The sequence below is a fragment of the Medicago truncatula genome, chromosome 2, assembly GCF_003473485.1.
Source record: "Medicago truncatula cultivar Jemalong A17 chromosome 2, MtrunA17r5.0-ANR, whole genome shotgun sequence".
In the NCBI taxonomy this organism is placed as follows: Eukaryota; Viridiplantae; Streptophyta; class Magnoliopsida; order Fabales; family Fabaceae; genus Medicago; species Medicago truncatula.
Window position 1 is genome coordinate 33,751,402 of NC_053043.1, and position 17,441 is coordinate 33,768,842.

Genomic DNA, 17,441 nt, shown 5'->3' on the forward strand with positions numbered 1-17,441 from the left:
CAGTGATACCGGTTTCATATCGAAAGAGTGAAACCTGTATCTGACCGTAGAATTTTTAGGAATTGATTTTGAAATACAGCGAAAGCGTTTTCTTTAATTAATTTAGAAATTTCAAATTTTCAAAAAGGCTATTTTAAACTTGCGGTCGTACATGCGAAAGCCGACGCTTGTGAGTTTAAAATACGGTATCGGACGTACGAAAGTCGACGGTGCCTTTAAATTTGTTCTTTTTACACGTGAAAATATTGTCATGTTACAATAATAAAATACAATTTAGCAAGCATCAACGAACGATACGAATTATATTTCGGGCTCTCGTCATTCAAAAGTAATTAAAAACAAGTTAATTTCCCAATTTGCAACCAAATTAATCTGCATCGCCTTAGATAAACAACGTAACAATTAATTACGATACTTGACATTGGTCTCTGTGGGTTCGACAATCTTTTATACTAAAACCGATATTTCCGTGTACTTGCGGACCTATCATTCATCCATGCCCATCTTGCATTTTCATTTGTTTCACCTTCATCATGGTCATGGTGCTCCTCATCATGGTGCATTTGTGCACCTTCCTCTTCTTCATTATGCTGTTCTATGTGCACCTGTTGGTCATCATTAACATACAACAAATTTTCTTCCACCTCGGTGTTAGTCCGAGATGGGTTAGGCAATAAAATCAAAGTGGGCACATTGAGCTTGAGTGTATAAACAAAGGGGATTCGAGTTTTTATGAAATTCATAGAGATAAGGGTTTCTATGTTTAGCCTATTGTTACCCTCGATCTTGTTTATCCCTTGGTCTTCACTCACGCCTAACCGCCTAGCTATGTATGTTATGATACCACCAACTACGATTTCTCCCCTACTATCGGACCTATTTCCTATAAGGGAAAGGTAGTCAAGCAAGTAAAAACAAGTGTTAACGGGGTGGTTGTGCAGCATAGCCCAAAGCATGAAGAGTTCATCACTCCTAGTGTTCCCTAATTCACTCCTTCCCCAAATAGTGCAAGCCATAACCCTTTGAAGGTACCTAAGTATGGGGTTGTGAATGTTGCTAGCTTTGTTGGCACGTGTGTTAAACTGGTCAAGACCTGTAATTCGCTCCCAAAAGGCGGCGGGTTGATAGTCAACCGGTTTTAAATTTTGATCCCAAGAGTCGTGGATGAACCCCGCATTTGCGAAGCCCATCTCATCACAGAAGTGTTGAAGAGACATCTCATAATCAATATTCATAAGCCGGAAAGAAACTCTATGGTTAGGGTTATCAAAATTCAACCTATCTTTCGTAAAAACAATATAACTTAAAAATTCATAGGTGAAATTCTCATACCCTCTCATAGGTCTCAACATATAAACCCATCCTAACCTTTCTAGCAGATTAAACACATTACCTTTAATTCCTAGCTTATTCAAGTCATGGTTATCAGGGTACCTGCATGGATGTAAAGGTTTAGAGATTAGAATTTTGTACCTATCCCTTTGCTTGTTGTCCCTGAAGGTGATGCCATGATTCTTGACTTGCGCTTTCTTCTTTGGGGGAGGTCCCCCTGATGAGCTTCCAACTTCTTTTCCACTTCTCTTTGAAGCCATTACCTTGTGATGAGTCATTTATATGCTATTTTAATATACTTTTTAGTTTAGTTTTATTTAGATTTTATATAATTTTATATTAGTATTATTTCCTTTTTAGGATAGTTTACTTTAAATTGCAATTTATTATATTTCAGGGAAGAATATTGGATGGATTGAGTCTTGGAGCAAAAGAAAGGGATTTGGAGCAAATTGGACACGAAAATACGAAGATTGGGAAACAAAATATATCTCCCACAAGTCAGAAGCCTGGCACGGCCCGTGCTAGCCTTGGCACGGCCGTGCCACCCTCCAGAAGACCTTTTGCTTGGACTCCAAGCTATTCTATTTTGGCGCACAATCTACCGAGGAATATTCTTGGAATATACTTGCTTAGATTTTAAGTCAATTGTGTACTATAAATAGAGTAGCTAGCCATCACAAATATTCATCTTTTCTTGGAATACAATATGTGACAATTGTCTTTCTAATAAAAGTTCATTTTACTTTATTGTTATTTACTTTTATGCTTTCTCTCTTCTTCCCCTTGTCTACGATGAACATTAGTGAGTAGACTTCTCTTGTCTTGGGATTGTTGGATAAGTCTAATGACATAATCCTAATCAAACCAAGCTTTAAACCTTAATCTTATGTAACCCTAATTCCTTATCTAAATTCACCGCTTTAACATGGATCAACCATTATCAAACTGTGGAAACGAAAGTGGAGGGTTTGATAATTGTTTATCCATCATCTCAAATATCAATTCATAAAACGAAAGTGGAGCTTTGATATTCGAACAAGTGAATTTAGACAAGGATTGCAAAGTCAGCGAAATAGGCTTTGCAATCTTTGAGACATATAGTTTCGATCTTCAAGGGAACTAATAACAATCAAGTCAGCGAAATAGGCTTGGTTGTTAGAGGAACCAAAATATAATAGTAATCAAGTCAGCGAAATAGGCTTGGTTGCTAGAGGAACAAAAGAGAAACTGTCTTGAGAAATTAGGTCTAACATAAAGTTATAAGTTTAATAGTTTGGTTTGAGAAGGACTTGTCGTTAGGATGAACCAATAACCCCAAGGCTTTTATCTTTTATTTTATTATTTACTTTCAATTAAAAACCCAAAACTTTCTCCCTTATAAAACTTTAATTCTAATCATTGTTAAAAGATAATTGAATTCATAACTCCCTGTCGGAACGATACTCTTATTTTACTACTTTGATAGGACCGTGCACTTGCGGTTTTATCCCATCACCTTGACCTTGGTGTGATGGCGGTGAGGGTTTGTGTATGGGTTGTGTTGGTGGAAAAAGGTTGGTTTAGTGGTTTGGTGAGGGTTTAAGTGAGTTTTAGGGGTTGGGTTATGGAGATTGGTGAAGAATTTCTGGTTTTTGGGTTAGGTTTATGAGGGTTACGAATTTGGGTGATGTTGTTTGGATGGATGAAATTGGTTTTTGAATTGTGGGTTATGATTGGAATGGTGTTTGTGATTGATTGGTTGGAAAAATTTTGGGAATTGGTGAGATTTGGAGGGGGGGTGTGGAGGTTTGAGGTTGTATGGTTATGGAGGTTTTAGAGAGAAGGGTGAAGGTAGAGAGATGTTTGTGTTGGAGAGTGAAGGAAGAAGAGGGCCAAAAGGTAAGATTAAACTTACCTGATATCGGGCACGGTCGTGCCAAGCTTAGCATGGGTCGTGCCAACATTCTGGAACAAAGGCTGGTTTTGGTTTGTCAAGGTCTGGCACGGCCGTGCCAATGTGAGCACGGGCCGTGCCAAGGTTCTGGAGGACGAGGCTTCAAAATTTTCTGTTTTCTTGAATTCTACTCGAACAATTACCTACAAAATAACTTAAAATAACAAAAACAAAACAAAACAAAAGCAGTTAAATGCGTGGGTTGCCTCCCACGAAGCGCTTCTTTATAGTCATTAGCTTGACGTTTAAAGAAAGTGTCCATTAGAAAGGGTCAAAGATGTTGTATTGTGTAGATGACGCTAAAAAGCGTTCTTTCACATCATGTTCTTTGACCATATTGCAATAATAAAGGGCACCTTCCTTGATGTTCTCAAACTCAAATCCTACCATGTCTTCACTCACTTGAAAAACTATCCTACCACTCTTAACATCAACTATAGCACCCGCAGTGGCGAGGAAGGGTCTTCCTAGTATCATAGGGCAATTGTGGTCTTCCTCGATGTCAACAACCACAAAGTCAGTTGGGATGTATATCCCTTCTATCTTAACGGGGATGTCTTCAACATATCCGGCTATTGGGATGACCGAATGGTCAGCCAATTTTAATATCATCTCGGTAGGTTTCAACTCTCCTATTCCCATCTTTTTAAAGAGGGATAGAGGCAAAAAACTAACACTGGCTCCTAAGTCACACAAGGCTTTGTCAACGGTCTCTTTCCCTATCACACAAGGGATGGCAAAACTACCTGGATCTCTAAGCTTTTGGGGTTGCTTCTTGACGATTGCACTACTTTCCCTAGTTAAAGCTATTGTCTCTTTATGATCTACAGCCCTTTTCTTTGAAAAAATTTCTTTTAAAAACTTGGCGTATAGAGGCATACGAGACAAAGCTTCAGCAAAGGGAATCTTAATGCAAATCTTTTTAAGTATGTTTAAGAATTTAGCGAATTGAGCCTCCAAGTTGAGCTTAGTAAGCCTTAATGGGTTAAGGTTTTTGTTCTTATCAAGCGGTTTCTTTATCGTATCCCTTTCACCTAGAAGCTTAACATTCTTTCCCTTGAGACTTTTGGCTTTAGTAACGGTCTCTTCTAACTTACTGCCCCCGAGAGAAATAGCATTGACATGGGCTTTGGGGTTTGTTTCAGGTTGACCAGGAAAGACTCCTGGTGTTTGAGAAGAGGTGGCCACTTGTTGGGCTACTTGGGAGATTTGGGTCTCAAGCATTTTGGTGTGTGTGGCGATAGAATCAACCTTGGTAGTGAGCTTGGAGAGAGAGTCGTTCAGAAATCCCGTTTGGTTTTTCAGTTCTTGAAGATTTTTATTTTGATTGGCTATGCAATTTTCCAACAAAATCTCCAAACTTGATTTCGGAGCCACTCTCTGGTTGTTTGTATAGCCAGGTGGTGCTGCTTGTCCACAGGAACCTTGAGGATTTTTGTAAAAATTTTGATTTGGCCTCATTCCTTGGTTATATTGAGCGTAATTCAGTTGCTCAATATTGGCAGCACTACCTAACTGACAATCAACACCGATATGACCGGATATACCACAGATTTCACAAGGAGGGGGTGCAGAAGAAGGTGTGACATCATTAACATTAAGTTTTTCAAATTTTTGGGTTAATGCCTCAACCTTAGCAGCAAGGTGATTATATTCAGAGACTTCGTGTATACCTGCCTCTTTCTTAGAGGGAGTAGGAGCGGTGACGGCTCTCTCGTTGGTCCATTGGTAATGATTCTGAGCCATGTCTTCAATCAAGGCATAAGCCTCCGTATAATTTTTGTTCATTAGAGCTCCCCCTGCAGCTGCATCAACAGACATCTTAGTGGTATATAACAAGCCATTATAAAACGTGTGGACTATAAGCCACTTTTCTAAGCCATGGTGGGGACAAAGTCTAAGCATTTCCTTGAAACGCTCCCACGCTTCATAGAGAGACTCCCCATCTTTTTGATTGAACCGCGTGATTTGATCTCTAAGTTTAGCGGTTTTTGATGGGGGGAAAAATCGGGCAAGGAATGCTCGCCTCATATCGTCCCATGAAGTGATGGAACCGACTTCTAGGGAATGGAACCAAGCGTTAGCTCTATCCCTTAAGGAAAAGGGAAAGAGATGAAGTCTTACGGCTTTTTGGTTCTCTTTTATGGTGCCACTGAGTCTAAGGAAGGAAGAAATATGGAGATTTGGATCCTCAGTGGGTGATCCAGAAAACTGATTTTGCTGCACCAAATTGAGTAGTGCAGGCTTAATCTCGAAGTTATTACCCTCAACCGTTGGGTACACGATAATAGCTTGTGGCTCTTCCGTTGAAGGAGTAGCATACTCTTTGAGAGTGCGTTCAGCCATAACGGTATTATTTTGTGCCTCTATCTTTTTCTTATGCAAAAATCTTTCGATCTCAGGAATAAATTCTCCGAGACTTTTACTTCTTCGCATAAGAAATCGAGAACCCAAGAAGTTAATTGGTAATATAAAGAAAGAAGTAGAAGAAAAAAGGAAGAGAAGAGGGTTCTAATCACAAAGAAAGAGTTAATCAAATTAGTTTACTCCCTGGCAGCGGCGCCCAAAACTTGATGAGATAAAACCGCAAGTGCACGGTCTTACCGAAGTAGTATTAAAAGAGTATCGTTTCAACAGGGAGTAGTTTAATTCAATTAACCTTTAGAGATGATTAGAAGAGAAGAGAATTGTTGTAACACCCCGTTTTCCCAATATTTAAAATTTCTTTAAAAACATAACATTTATCAGAGTAAACATCAAACAACGGGATATCACATATAACGTAATCCAACAGTTAAATAATAATTTAACCAATATCTTAAACATTTGCAGCGGAAAATCTTAACCATAATTCATGAAACGTTTTGGCACGCAAGCCCAACAAGTATCTCAAAAGAGTTAATCAAAACAGTAAATATTCATGGCAGTTCACGTAAGAGAATGAAGCATGTTATAGCATAAAACCCCATCCCGTTACGTATCAGAGCAACCTAGACGACACAGTGAAGGCAAGGCCACTCACGACGGCAATTGTACACTAAGCACGATCACCTGCAAGTTACCCATACGAAGGGCAACATTTTCAAGCAGAAGGGGTGAGATTTCATAATAAAATAACATTAATCAATGTAATTGCGAATCATAAATTAACATCATAATCATTCCATTATTAACTTTGCATAAATGCTAAACAGTTATCACGTAATCATATATCCAATTCATTATGAACAACGTAACATAATCAATAAACACTTATCACGTAATCACATATTCATTCATTATCAACAAGGCATCTTAATCATGACAATGTGACAATGCTCCTAGACTCCTTATATGCATGTGGTACCAATCGTCATCATAAGTATTAATATACTTTAATCGTGCGGAGGACAAAGCTCCTATAAAACGTGCGGAGGACAAAGCTCCTAATATTCGTGGTGAGGACTAAGCTCAATGATATGCTATGCATGGACACATATGAACAAAACATCGTAATCAACTTATCAACATGCATCCAATAATTTGGAGCTAAACTTCATCATATAATTATGCACTTAGTTAAATGACGGAAGCAGCATAAACAGGTCACATAACAAGATGATATCATTATATCAAAGCACATAATTTGTATCATTATCACATCTTCTTATCTTGCATGAATATACAATACAATAGTTCATATTCAATTAATATTAATATAACTTAAACAACTCTACAGTCTGCATTAAACGACATCACTAGGTCTCATTACCAGTTAGGGGTTCACTCTTGATCAACAAGTGCGACACAGATCGCATAAACACATAAACAAGTTCATCCTGGTTGTACTCGCGAGGCGAGAGTACTTACTCGCCATGGCGAGTACCACTCAACTCCCAAACTAAGGTTGTTCTGGGTTCCCTCTGATCCTACATTCATTCCTAATCAATACTAGGTATGTTCAGGTACTCAAAGGCATACAAGATTCAACTAAAAAGGTCGAAACACGAAATATGACATGCACTCTGCCTAAGCTCGCGAGGCGAGGAAGGGTTGCTCGCCATGACGAGTTGCACCAAACAACTCGCGAGGCGAAGGGAAGGGTCTCGCGTGGCGAGCGATGAAGTTCATCACTCGCGAGGCGAGGATCATCACTCGCCGTGGCGAGCGATGAACAGAAGCACGGGCAGACTAGGGTTTTTCTCAAAAATCCATCACACAACATGGTTCAAAGCGTGGTTTTGATTCCAGAATTCATCCTAAACATATTCTAAGGTTAAAGGACGGTTCTTTCATCAATCTAACAAGTTTTACCGTTTGATCATCAATTTTTAGGGTTTTGACCTAATTCCAAAACTTCTCTAAATCAATCCTAACTTTGTCAACTAATCATCAGAATTACAGTAAATAACATTATTGAATTATTAGTCTCACCCTTACCTTGTATGAAGAAATCGCAGCCCTCACTCTAGGTTCCTCTTCTCTTGGCTTTTTCTTCCTTTTCTCCAAAAACAGTCGTACGTACTTTATGTTTTTCTAAACTAGGTCTAACCTTTTATATCTCCTCTTAAAATACTTATCTTATCTCACTTTCTCCCCCAACACTATCTAAAATATCAAAACAGCCCTCAACTAAATATTTTATATTATTTTCAAATCTTTATTCTATTTAACAATAAAATAAATCTCATATCATAATCAAATCCTCCAAAACTCATAACTTATCACGTCATCAATCAAATCATCATAAATCATCAAAACATACCAAAATCATGCATATATTATATAATTATAATATAATCACCTAAACTCGATTAAATAAACGATTAAACGAAAGTGGGCGTTACAATTGTAAGTTAGGGTTTTTCAAACGGTTGAAAATTAATATAATAAAAAGAGCCTTGGGATCGTTGGTTTCATCTAAATAACAAGTCCTTCTCAAACCAAGACTATAAGCTTATAATGTTATGTTAGACCTAATTTCTCAAGACAGTTTCTCTTATGTTCCTCTAGCAACCAAGCCTATTTCGCTGACTTGATTACTATCAGATTTTGGTTCCTCTAACAACCAAGCCTATTTCGCTGACTTGATTGTTATTAGTTCCCTTGAAGATCGAAACTATATGTCTCAAAGATTGCAAAGCCTATTTCGCTGACTTTGCAATCCTTGTATGAATTCACTTGTTCGAATATCAAAGCTCCACTTTCGTTTTATGAATTGATATTTGGAATAATGGATAAACAATTATCAAACCCTCCACTTTCGTTTCCACAGTTTGATAATGGTTGATCCATGTTAAGACGGTGAATTCAGATAAGAAATTAGGGTTACATAAGATTAAGGCTTAGAGCTTGGTTTGGTTAGGATTATGTCATTTAGACTTATCCAACAATCCCAAGACAAGGAGAAGTCTACTCACTCATGTTCATCGTAGACATGGGGGAGAAGAGAGAAAGCATAAAAGTAAATGACAAGAAAATAAAGGAAAAGAAAAGAACTTTAATTAGAAAAGCAATTGTCACTTATTGAATTCCAAGTAAAGATGAATATTTGTGATGGATGGCTACTCTATTTATAGCATTTGTTCGACTTAAAATCTAAGCTATTACATTCGGGCTAAAAATAGAGTAGCTTAAAATCTAAGCAAAAGCAGCAAAAGTGACTCTAGAGGGTGGCACGGCCGTGCCAAGGCTAGCACGGGCCGTGCCAAGCTTCTGACATGGGGGAGACATATTTTTGTCTCTCAATCTTCATATTTTTGCATCCAATCGGCTCCAAGTCCCTTTCTTTTTCTCCAAGACTCAATTCATCCAATATTCATTCCTGAAATAAAATAAAATGCAATTTAAAGTAAACTATCCTAAAAAGGAAATAATACTAACATAAAATAAAATAAAATCTAAATAAAACTAAACTAAAAAGCATATTAAAATAGTCAATAAATGACTCATCAGTACATGTTCAACTTCCTATGTGAAAGCATCAAGGAACAGAAGAAAGTCATTCCATATGGTAGACTATTGTCTGATCTTTTCTACCAAATTAGACTGATTCAAGTTCTGGAAGATACTCAATCAAAGGAGGATTTAGGAATCACTAATGGAAAGGCCTTCGATAGTCAGACTCTGGTGAAGATGGGCGTCAGAAGCAATGTGATGTGATAGACTCTAAGATACCATTATGTGTCAGGAAGATCAATCTTATCTACAATGACAAATTTCATGTTATCTCTACTCTAGATAATGAGCAAGTTATCAAGAACTTCGTTTAGGGTAGAAAGAAATAAGGTATTGACATCTGAATGGAAGACATCCTAGACGCTCTAACAAAGTTGTACAGAGAGCCAAGATAAAGGAAAGCTTTAGCTCTGACAGTGCAAAATCCACTAAAGAGATCAACACATAAGAGAACCAAGCCCTTTGGTGAAGAAATAGATGAAATAGTTGATTCTGTAACCTTATAGGAAACCGAACCTGAAGTGATAAGGTTATCTAGAAAGTTGTTGTTGTTGAAACATCTAAGTCCAAATCTGATAAGAAGACAACTCTCTTATAACAGTGATATTAATGGTCATTTTACAACTCTCTTATATGAAATTTGAATTTTAACCCTTGAAATTAAAAAAGTCAACGGTTATATTAATTAGGGAAAATTACACAGACCTCCTCGAGATCTCTTAAAATAACACAAACATCCCCTTTAGTTTTATAATAGACATAAACCTCCCCTAAGTTCTTTTAAAATAGATAGGCACCTCCCTTTGGGACTTAACAGCAACTTAAAACCATTTGTTTTTTAATTTTTAAAATTAAAAGGGATAAAAATTCTCCCCTCTGAACAATATAAACAACAAACCTTCAATTGAAGGATTTCCTTCCCTTTCAATGCCCTTCAAAGTTGTAGCCAATGGGGTCAATAAAATTAAAATTGACATAACTTATATACCAAAGTTGTTGGCCTGCCTAATGGAGTTTATGAGTAGTGATATTTGAACAACTATAATGTGAGTATGAGAGAGAAAATTGTCACAAAATTATCAAAAAATGGTTATACAAATATCATTTCTCGGAATTTATGTTTCTCGTAGAAAACAAAACGATTAGGGTGTTTTCTAGGTTGTGGACTACGGTGCTAATGTTGATAGATGCAGCCCTATCTACAAATCCTAAAGACTAGAATCTACGGCAAATGGGTTATGTAAAAAATCGGTGTTGTCGTGAAATTGGGTGTAAATTCCAATGACAAATGCTATCATAAAAGTGAGTGACTTAGCACCCAAAGAAATTGTGCCGTCAGATTTTACCCGAATTCTATTATTTTGATGATGTCGTTTTTATGGGCAGCACCACTCTCTTTCACAAACAAAGTACAGGGAGTAGAACAAGTTTGAGTTTTCTTTTTATTTTCTAATAACGTCAGTTTAACACTGTTAAGTTAAAAAGGAGGTTAGTGTTATTTGTGAAAATACAGGGGTGTAAGTGAGATATTAACATACCTCAAGGGAGGTGAGTGTAATTTACCCTATTAATTAGGGAATTTCTACGGTACTCCTGCTTTATAATTTTATAAATTAACGATCATTTTTTATGTAATAAATAACTATTTATAGAACATCATTTCATAAGAAAAAACATCATTTCATTGTTTATAAGAATTATAGTAATTTTTATTACATATTATCATAAAAAATAATGAATGTTCTCGATTATGAGTGATAAAAATTCAAAAAATAATAATTTTATTTGGTTGACATTTTTTCTGAATAAGATTTAATTATTGTAATTATAAATGATAAAAAAAAATAATGTTTTTCCTCAAAAAATAACTTATTTAACTATTAATTTAAAGAGTGGATATACCGGTACACTCAAATATATTGGGTGTACCATAAAATTTTCCTATTAATTAACTATGTAATTGTTTAAATTAATTTTTTACTAGAGTTTAAATTGAAATATGTTTTTTGTTTCAAAAAAAATTAAAATACGTTTTTATATTACTCGTTTTACATTTATCATGTATTTAACCGCATTATTTTTTTTTAAATACTTCTATTAACTTATCCGTTGTCAACTATTTGTTTTTTTTTTTTTTGGCAGATAGACGAAATGAAAAAACCATTATGAATTCACACACAAATGAAGGGGCGGGGATTCGAACTCCCCTCAAAGCGTCTGGCCTAACAATTTTGGTATTTTAGAAGTATCTCAAAAAAAAACTATTTGCTTTAAGTTCCTTCAAAAAAAAAAAAAAAAACTACTCCATTTGCTTTAAGTTCCTTAAAAAAAAAAAAAAACTATTATTATTAGCTCATTCGTTATTTGTTATAAGTTCTTCGGCTATTATTTATCAGTTAGATTATCTTCTATAAAGAAAAATTTGTTTCGTGGGTAATTCCACATCGTTTTTTTTTTTTGAAGAGAAGAAGCTTAAAACATTTCATTAATCAATATGTGTTCGATACAATCAGGTATTACAAATAATAACTTAGAAACTAGCTGACAATAATTCCACATCGTTAAGTACCTCTTTTATTTGATTTGATTTACAAACACATGATTGAATCTCATAGTTCTTATAATTACAAAATATTTTGATTGAAAACTCAATCGTGAATGCATATACTTGTAATAAAATATTTATTTACTAAACAAATCTTCTACTAAAAAAAAAATCTTCTATTTATTTATTTTTTGAACTAATTCTTCTATTTGATATAATTGTGTTTGCACTAATTGATAGACGACATTCACTCAACTCGATTGTCATATTTTCCAAATAACTGAAAAAGAAAGCATAGAAGCAAATCTTTTAAAAAAATATAACCAAGCCAAAATCTTTTAACCAAAAATAAAAAGATATGTTTGTATAAAAAAAATCTCATTCAATAGATTAATAGAAATACCTAACCGTTCTTCATCCCAATAACAGTTATTTATTTGATGATATCAGCATTCTTTTCCGTCATCTCTTAAACTCTCTTTGTGATAATAATAACTATGGCACAAGAAACATCATCAAAGATGATCACGCTGAAAATCGCTAACGAGATTCTTTTCGAGGTAGAAGCTAACATCGCAAACGAGATGCAAACTCTGCACGACAAGCACGGAGACACTGCAGTGATTACTCTACCTAATGTATTGAGCAAGCATCTTGCTATGGTCATCAAGTACTGTAAAACACACGGTGCAGAAGAAGCCGAGATCCGCAAGGAGTTCTCATGGGCATATGATCACAACACTATGACACCGTCGAAAAAGATGAGGATTGTGTAGTCCCTGAAAAGGATATTACAAATTCTCCCATGTTATCTTTTTTATTTTTTTTATATAGAATCTGAGTTTGATTTTGTTATTTACTTTTTTTTATGGATGGACCAAATATTTCTTTGTTTAATTCTAATCTTGTTTGTTTACTTCATAGAATGTGATTTGTTACATAAAATTCTAACCTAGATTTATGTCTTCACCTGATAAGCCTATACGACATGCTGGTGAGTATTACTAAATATCAAGTTGTAGAGTAAAAATTATTAAAACTCAAAAAATTATTGAAACTCCTACCCTAAGAAATCATACATGTTGGTGTCGTGTGTCATCATCGGCTTGTATTCAAAATATTTGGATTTTCATGAATAATGGAACCAGTCATTAGATATTTAGCAGGTATAGTGTCTTTTCAATTCATCTGTCCATCAAGATTTACTATGAGATTGAAGTTGTATATTGAATGAATAGAAGATTTGTTTTTGATAAATCAACAAAAACTGGGTAGAGATTTGAAGATACCGACGCACACACCTGCATATCAGGTGCAAATACAAGAACCTAACAAATTTCATTCGAACCATACAATCATAATAGTTATTGTCATGCTTTCGAAGCACAGCAACATTGAAAACTTACGAGAGAGGACTTTGTCCTCCACTTGAGTGTTGACCTAAATGCATGCAACAGGTGGCTATTTTTTTCACTGTGACAGTCGGTAATATCCACCAAGAATTCTATACACGAGATCCCTGGAAATCAAAAGAAATGATTAGAAAGGGGTGATGTCTTTTGGTATGGTGGTGGGTTGCGTTGCGGCACTGCAAGAAACGCTGAGCAAGGCAAATTCACATCACCAAACAGGGGGGCAAGGAAAAAACACAGCTGGTATGTACTTAGCAGATGAGCTTTAACTCACCATTGCAATGACATTGAAAACTTTCAAACTGTCTTCATTACAAACATTTTCATCATTTCAAACGACCTAATCATCTACGCTAGCTAGTTATGGACAACTGCAAACTAATTTCACATGCACAACATTACCTGAAAAGTAAACAACGAACACTACGTAGTAACTCAGTAAAAGAGCTCATACAATCACAAATGAGTACAACAATCTCAAACAACCTTCGGTATTTTTCAACGCATCACACTAAACTACAGCAAACTGAAAGGCACCAAATTTTCATTAAGAGTCTGTTTGTTGCTGTTGTGGTGGCTGCTGTTGCTGAATGTGTGCATTTGACCACGGCATGAAAGCCACAGGAGGTCGAGGCTGCTGGTTAGAATATAGGGCTGCATGATCAACTGGGTTTCCCATGATCATCCCTGTAGGACCTAAAGGATGTTGTGGCGGGACATAATAATATGGCATATCAGCTGGAGCACCGATTATCGGAGTAGTAGCCTTTGCCATTCCAAGCCCATCTTCTTTGAATTCATCTCTTGGAATTATATCAACCAAGAAATCAAAAACATCATTTCTTGCAATAGCTGCTGCTACATCATTCTTTTGTAGTGTTCTCCTCTTGTTCTCTTCTGTGTGGATCCAAGATCGCAAAGTCAGCTCTAAGATAAACATTTCGCATGCTTTTGCAAATACGACTGGAGCTTCTGCTGAAATCATCCGGACATCTTCATCAGCTTTCATTATTTTCTTTATACGCGCAAGTGGGAGAGTATGGTTTTTAAAGTCAAATGTTTGCTCGATTTCTTGCATTTGGTTTGCCCAGAACATTTGAAGCTGCTGATGTTGATGTTGCTGCTGTTGATGGTGGAAATGCTGTGCTTGCTGGTATGCGAATTGGTGGGCGGAATTAGAGAAGGCGGCTGGAGGCTGTGTTGGGGTAGGAACAGCTACAGCAGGTGTGCCAGAAGCCAACATGGGAACAGTCTGGTAGTGAGAAGAATAGACCATTTGGCTAGTACCTGGTGCGACTCCGATCGCAGATTGTTGCTGCTGTTGAGTCTGATCCGAATTATCCATGACAAGTTAATGCTGTAAGAATCTATCTACTAATAGTTCTCTCCCTACAGTTCTGTAAAAAGGAAGGGATAAAAAACCTCATGTCATATAATATTCCAAACTCGAAGGATACTAGATTCTTACAGAGGCATAAACAATTATTAGAAAAATGAAATTATCTACAGAACAAGAACAGTCATCTAGAAGAAGAGATCAAGTCTTTTACGGAATCAATATTTCCCTATTTTTAAAATACTGAGACTCTTTTTTCAAAACCTTACCCACCACGATAACATGTGGTTTGTATAAGAACTCAAAAATAGAATATTATACAAAATTCAAGATATTCATAACTAACAACCGAAGTTCATTGTCAATAATTTTCAAACCAAAAATAAAGCAAAACAGAAAATATACAGAAGGAAGGGATGAATTCTGTTACAGAGATAGCTCAGTAAAACATAACAAATTTCTTGACCTCTCACTAGGATTAAGATGAATAAACACAAAATAAAGCAAATCCAACAAGTATTTCTTCTCCTTTTCTTGAAATTTTTCAAAAGAAATATCTATCAACTAGTCAAAGCTTGATATTTAAAGAATATTCCTCGCTTAAACAATAAACAATAAAACAACAGTAACAGCAACATTTTCCCTAAGAGAGGATTAAAGTTAAAACAATGTTAAACTCTGGTTCAAAGAGCACATGATTTCAACATAAGCTGCTGAAGTAGTGAACTAATGATCATTATCATAAGCATAAAATAGTTAAAAATTTGCAAGCATTTTTGAAGCAACAAAAAAAAAGCAGAACATACCCATAGAAATTGAGGTTGAAGACTTGAAGCTGTATTGTGAGAGAGAATGGTGAAGTGAGTGAGACTTTGAAATGAGAAAAGCAATTTTCTTTTGTTTTTGGGAGGGAGCATCAACGTAAAACTCGACACGTGGTGTTAGAACAAAGTTTTGACAATTGTGTGATGATGTTTTTGGCTTCCACGTGGCGATAAAGTACTGGTATGCCAGCGCCACTGTAATTGACACTGACGTTTCGAGGGGATAAAATAAACAGAGCACGTTGTTTGTTTTTTCCGGTTAAAAGAGAAAACGGAAAAAGCAAAAACAAAAACACAAAAAAGGTGGCTGCTGTGAAGATAAACAAAGACCATGGGGTCTTTTATAAACACCGATAGGGACCAAGATATCAAATATGATAAGAACATTTATACGCTCACATCATTAATAATTTAAAAAATTTACATAATTTAGTATTCCCTCCGTTTTTGTATATGATCATTCATTTGACTAAAAAATTATCTTTAAATTTAAACCTCTTTATAAATTAGTCGATGCATTTATTATTTTTTCCTAAATATACCCCTAATTAATACTGCTAACTTATCTTTTTTTTTTTAATAACAACATGAATTATTATTGATTATATTTGTCCAAATGGACATCAGTTACAATACAAGGGGGTGTATCCTCTATCCATACAATATTGGGTTCAATTAAAGCATGTTGGGCCAGCTTATGGGCTGCCTTATTGCCCTTTCTGCCTATATGCATGAAAGACACATGTCTGAACCAAGCCTTTCTAAGTTGAATACCTCTAACAATGTTACCCACATAAACGTTTGGTGTTTCCTCCTTCTTTGTAAGATAACGTACCAACTTCTCACTATCAGTTTCGAAAATCACATAAAAAAAAAAAAAAAAAACCATTATGAGCTGCGAATTCCATAGCTGAGTACATGGCAAAGGCTTCTGCTTCTGTTGGTTCGTTTGCTCCTTCGCGTTTCCAGGTGGTTGCAGCGAGAACATTGCCAAAGCTGTCGCGGCAAATGGCTCCCAAACCCCAGATACCTTCTTGTGAAAGGTTTGCATCTGTGTTAACTTCGTAGAGATTTAAGCTTGTTTTTTTCCATTTGATTGTTCTAGATCTACTATGATTGGATACAATAGGATGTTGTTGCATGGTTTCTAATTTGTTGTTGATTAGAGCGCATGACTTGTATTCTTGTAAGTTTTTGCTGATCTGTTGGATTACCTCCTCTTCAGTAGTTAATTTGTCTTCAAAAATGAGTTTATTCCGAGCAAACCATAAATTGTATATTGTAGAGGCTGCATATATAATGGTTTCTTCGTCTGTAGTAGCTATAAGATGGTGTAACCAGTCCTTGAATTCATATTCAGGATTCTTAGAAAAATTAATGTTTAAAATGGATCTAAACCAAACTTTTCTTGCAAAATTACAGTTCATGAAAGTATGATTTGGAGTTTCCAATTTGGTAGGGCATCTAGGACAGAGCATATCAGAGGTCATACCTTTTGAATTGAGAATACTCCTAGTTGTAATAGAATCATTGAGGACCCTTCATAAAAAATTTGTATGCCTTGGAATAGTATTGATGTTCCAAAAAGCTTTTAAAGCTTTATTAGTTGAAGTTCCTTGTTCCCTGCTGTGATGCCATTCTCTGATAATGTTATATCCTGATTTGACAGTATAATGTCCATCCTTAGTATACATCCACATGTAGCTATCAATAGTGGCTACTTTGATTAAAGGTAATTGATGCATATGTTCTCTTTCAAAACAATGAAAATGGGCATCTAGAAGTGGTTGTATCCAACCTTCATGGTGGTCTTCTAAGAGATCCTTTACATGTGAGATATTAGTTGAGTTGGGCTTTTGAGATAAGACTTTAAAGCCATTTTGATTGGGCAGCCAATTATCTTCCCAAACACTGATATTGTGCCCATTGCCAATCTTCCAACATCCACCTTTGGTAATAACCCATTGAGCATGATAAATGCTATTCCAAACAAAACTTGGTATGTGTCCCAATCTAGATTTTAAGATGTCTGTGTGAGTATAATATTGAGATTTTAGGCATTGAGGCAAAAGAGATGTAGGGTATTTATGAAGCCTCCAAACCTGCTTTGCTAGTAATG

The 17,441-nt window shown here is 35.8% G+C and overlaps 1 protein-coding gene and 1 non-coding gene across 2 annotated transcripts; one reads left to right on the forward strand and one right to left on the reverse strand.

Moving 5' to 3' along the window:
• Window positions 1-5,144: 5,144 nt before the first annotated feature.
• Window positions 5,145-5,251, forward strand: LOC120578743 (small nucleolar RNA R71). The gene has a single exon (XR_005644554.1). It is a non-coding gene; the product is annotated as a small nucleolar RNA R71 (small nucleolar RNA).
• An 8,157-nt stretch (window positions 5,252-13,408) lies between these two features.
• Window positions 13,409-15,460, reverse strand: LOC120578221 (nuclear transcription factor Y subunit C-2). The gene is made up of 2 exons (XM_039830633.1): window positions 15,305-15,460; window positions 13,409-14,559 (listed from the first exon to the last, which is right to left on the reverse strand). The coding sequence occupies exon 2, from the start codon at window positions 14,505-14,507 to the stop codon at window positions 13,710-13,712; it is 798 nt and encodes a 265-aa protein (XP_039686567.1). The 5' UTR covers window positions 14,508-14,559; window positions 15,305-15,460; the 3' UTR covers window positions 13,409-13,709.
• Window positions 15,461-17,441: the final 1,981 nt, after the last annotated feature.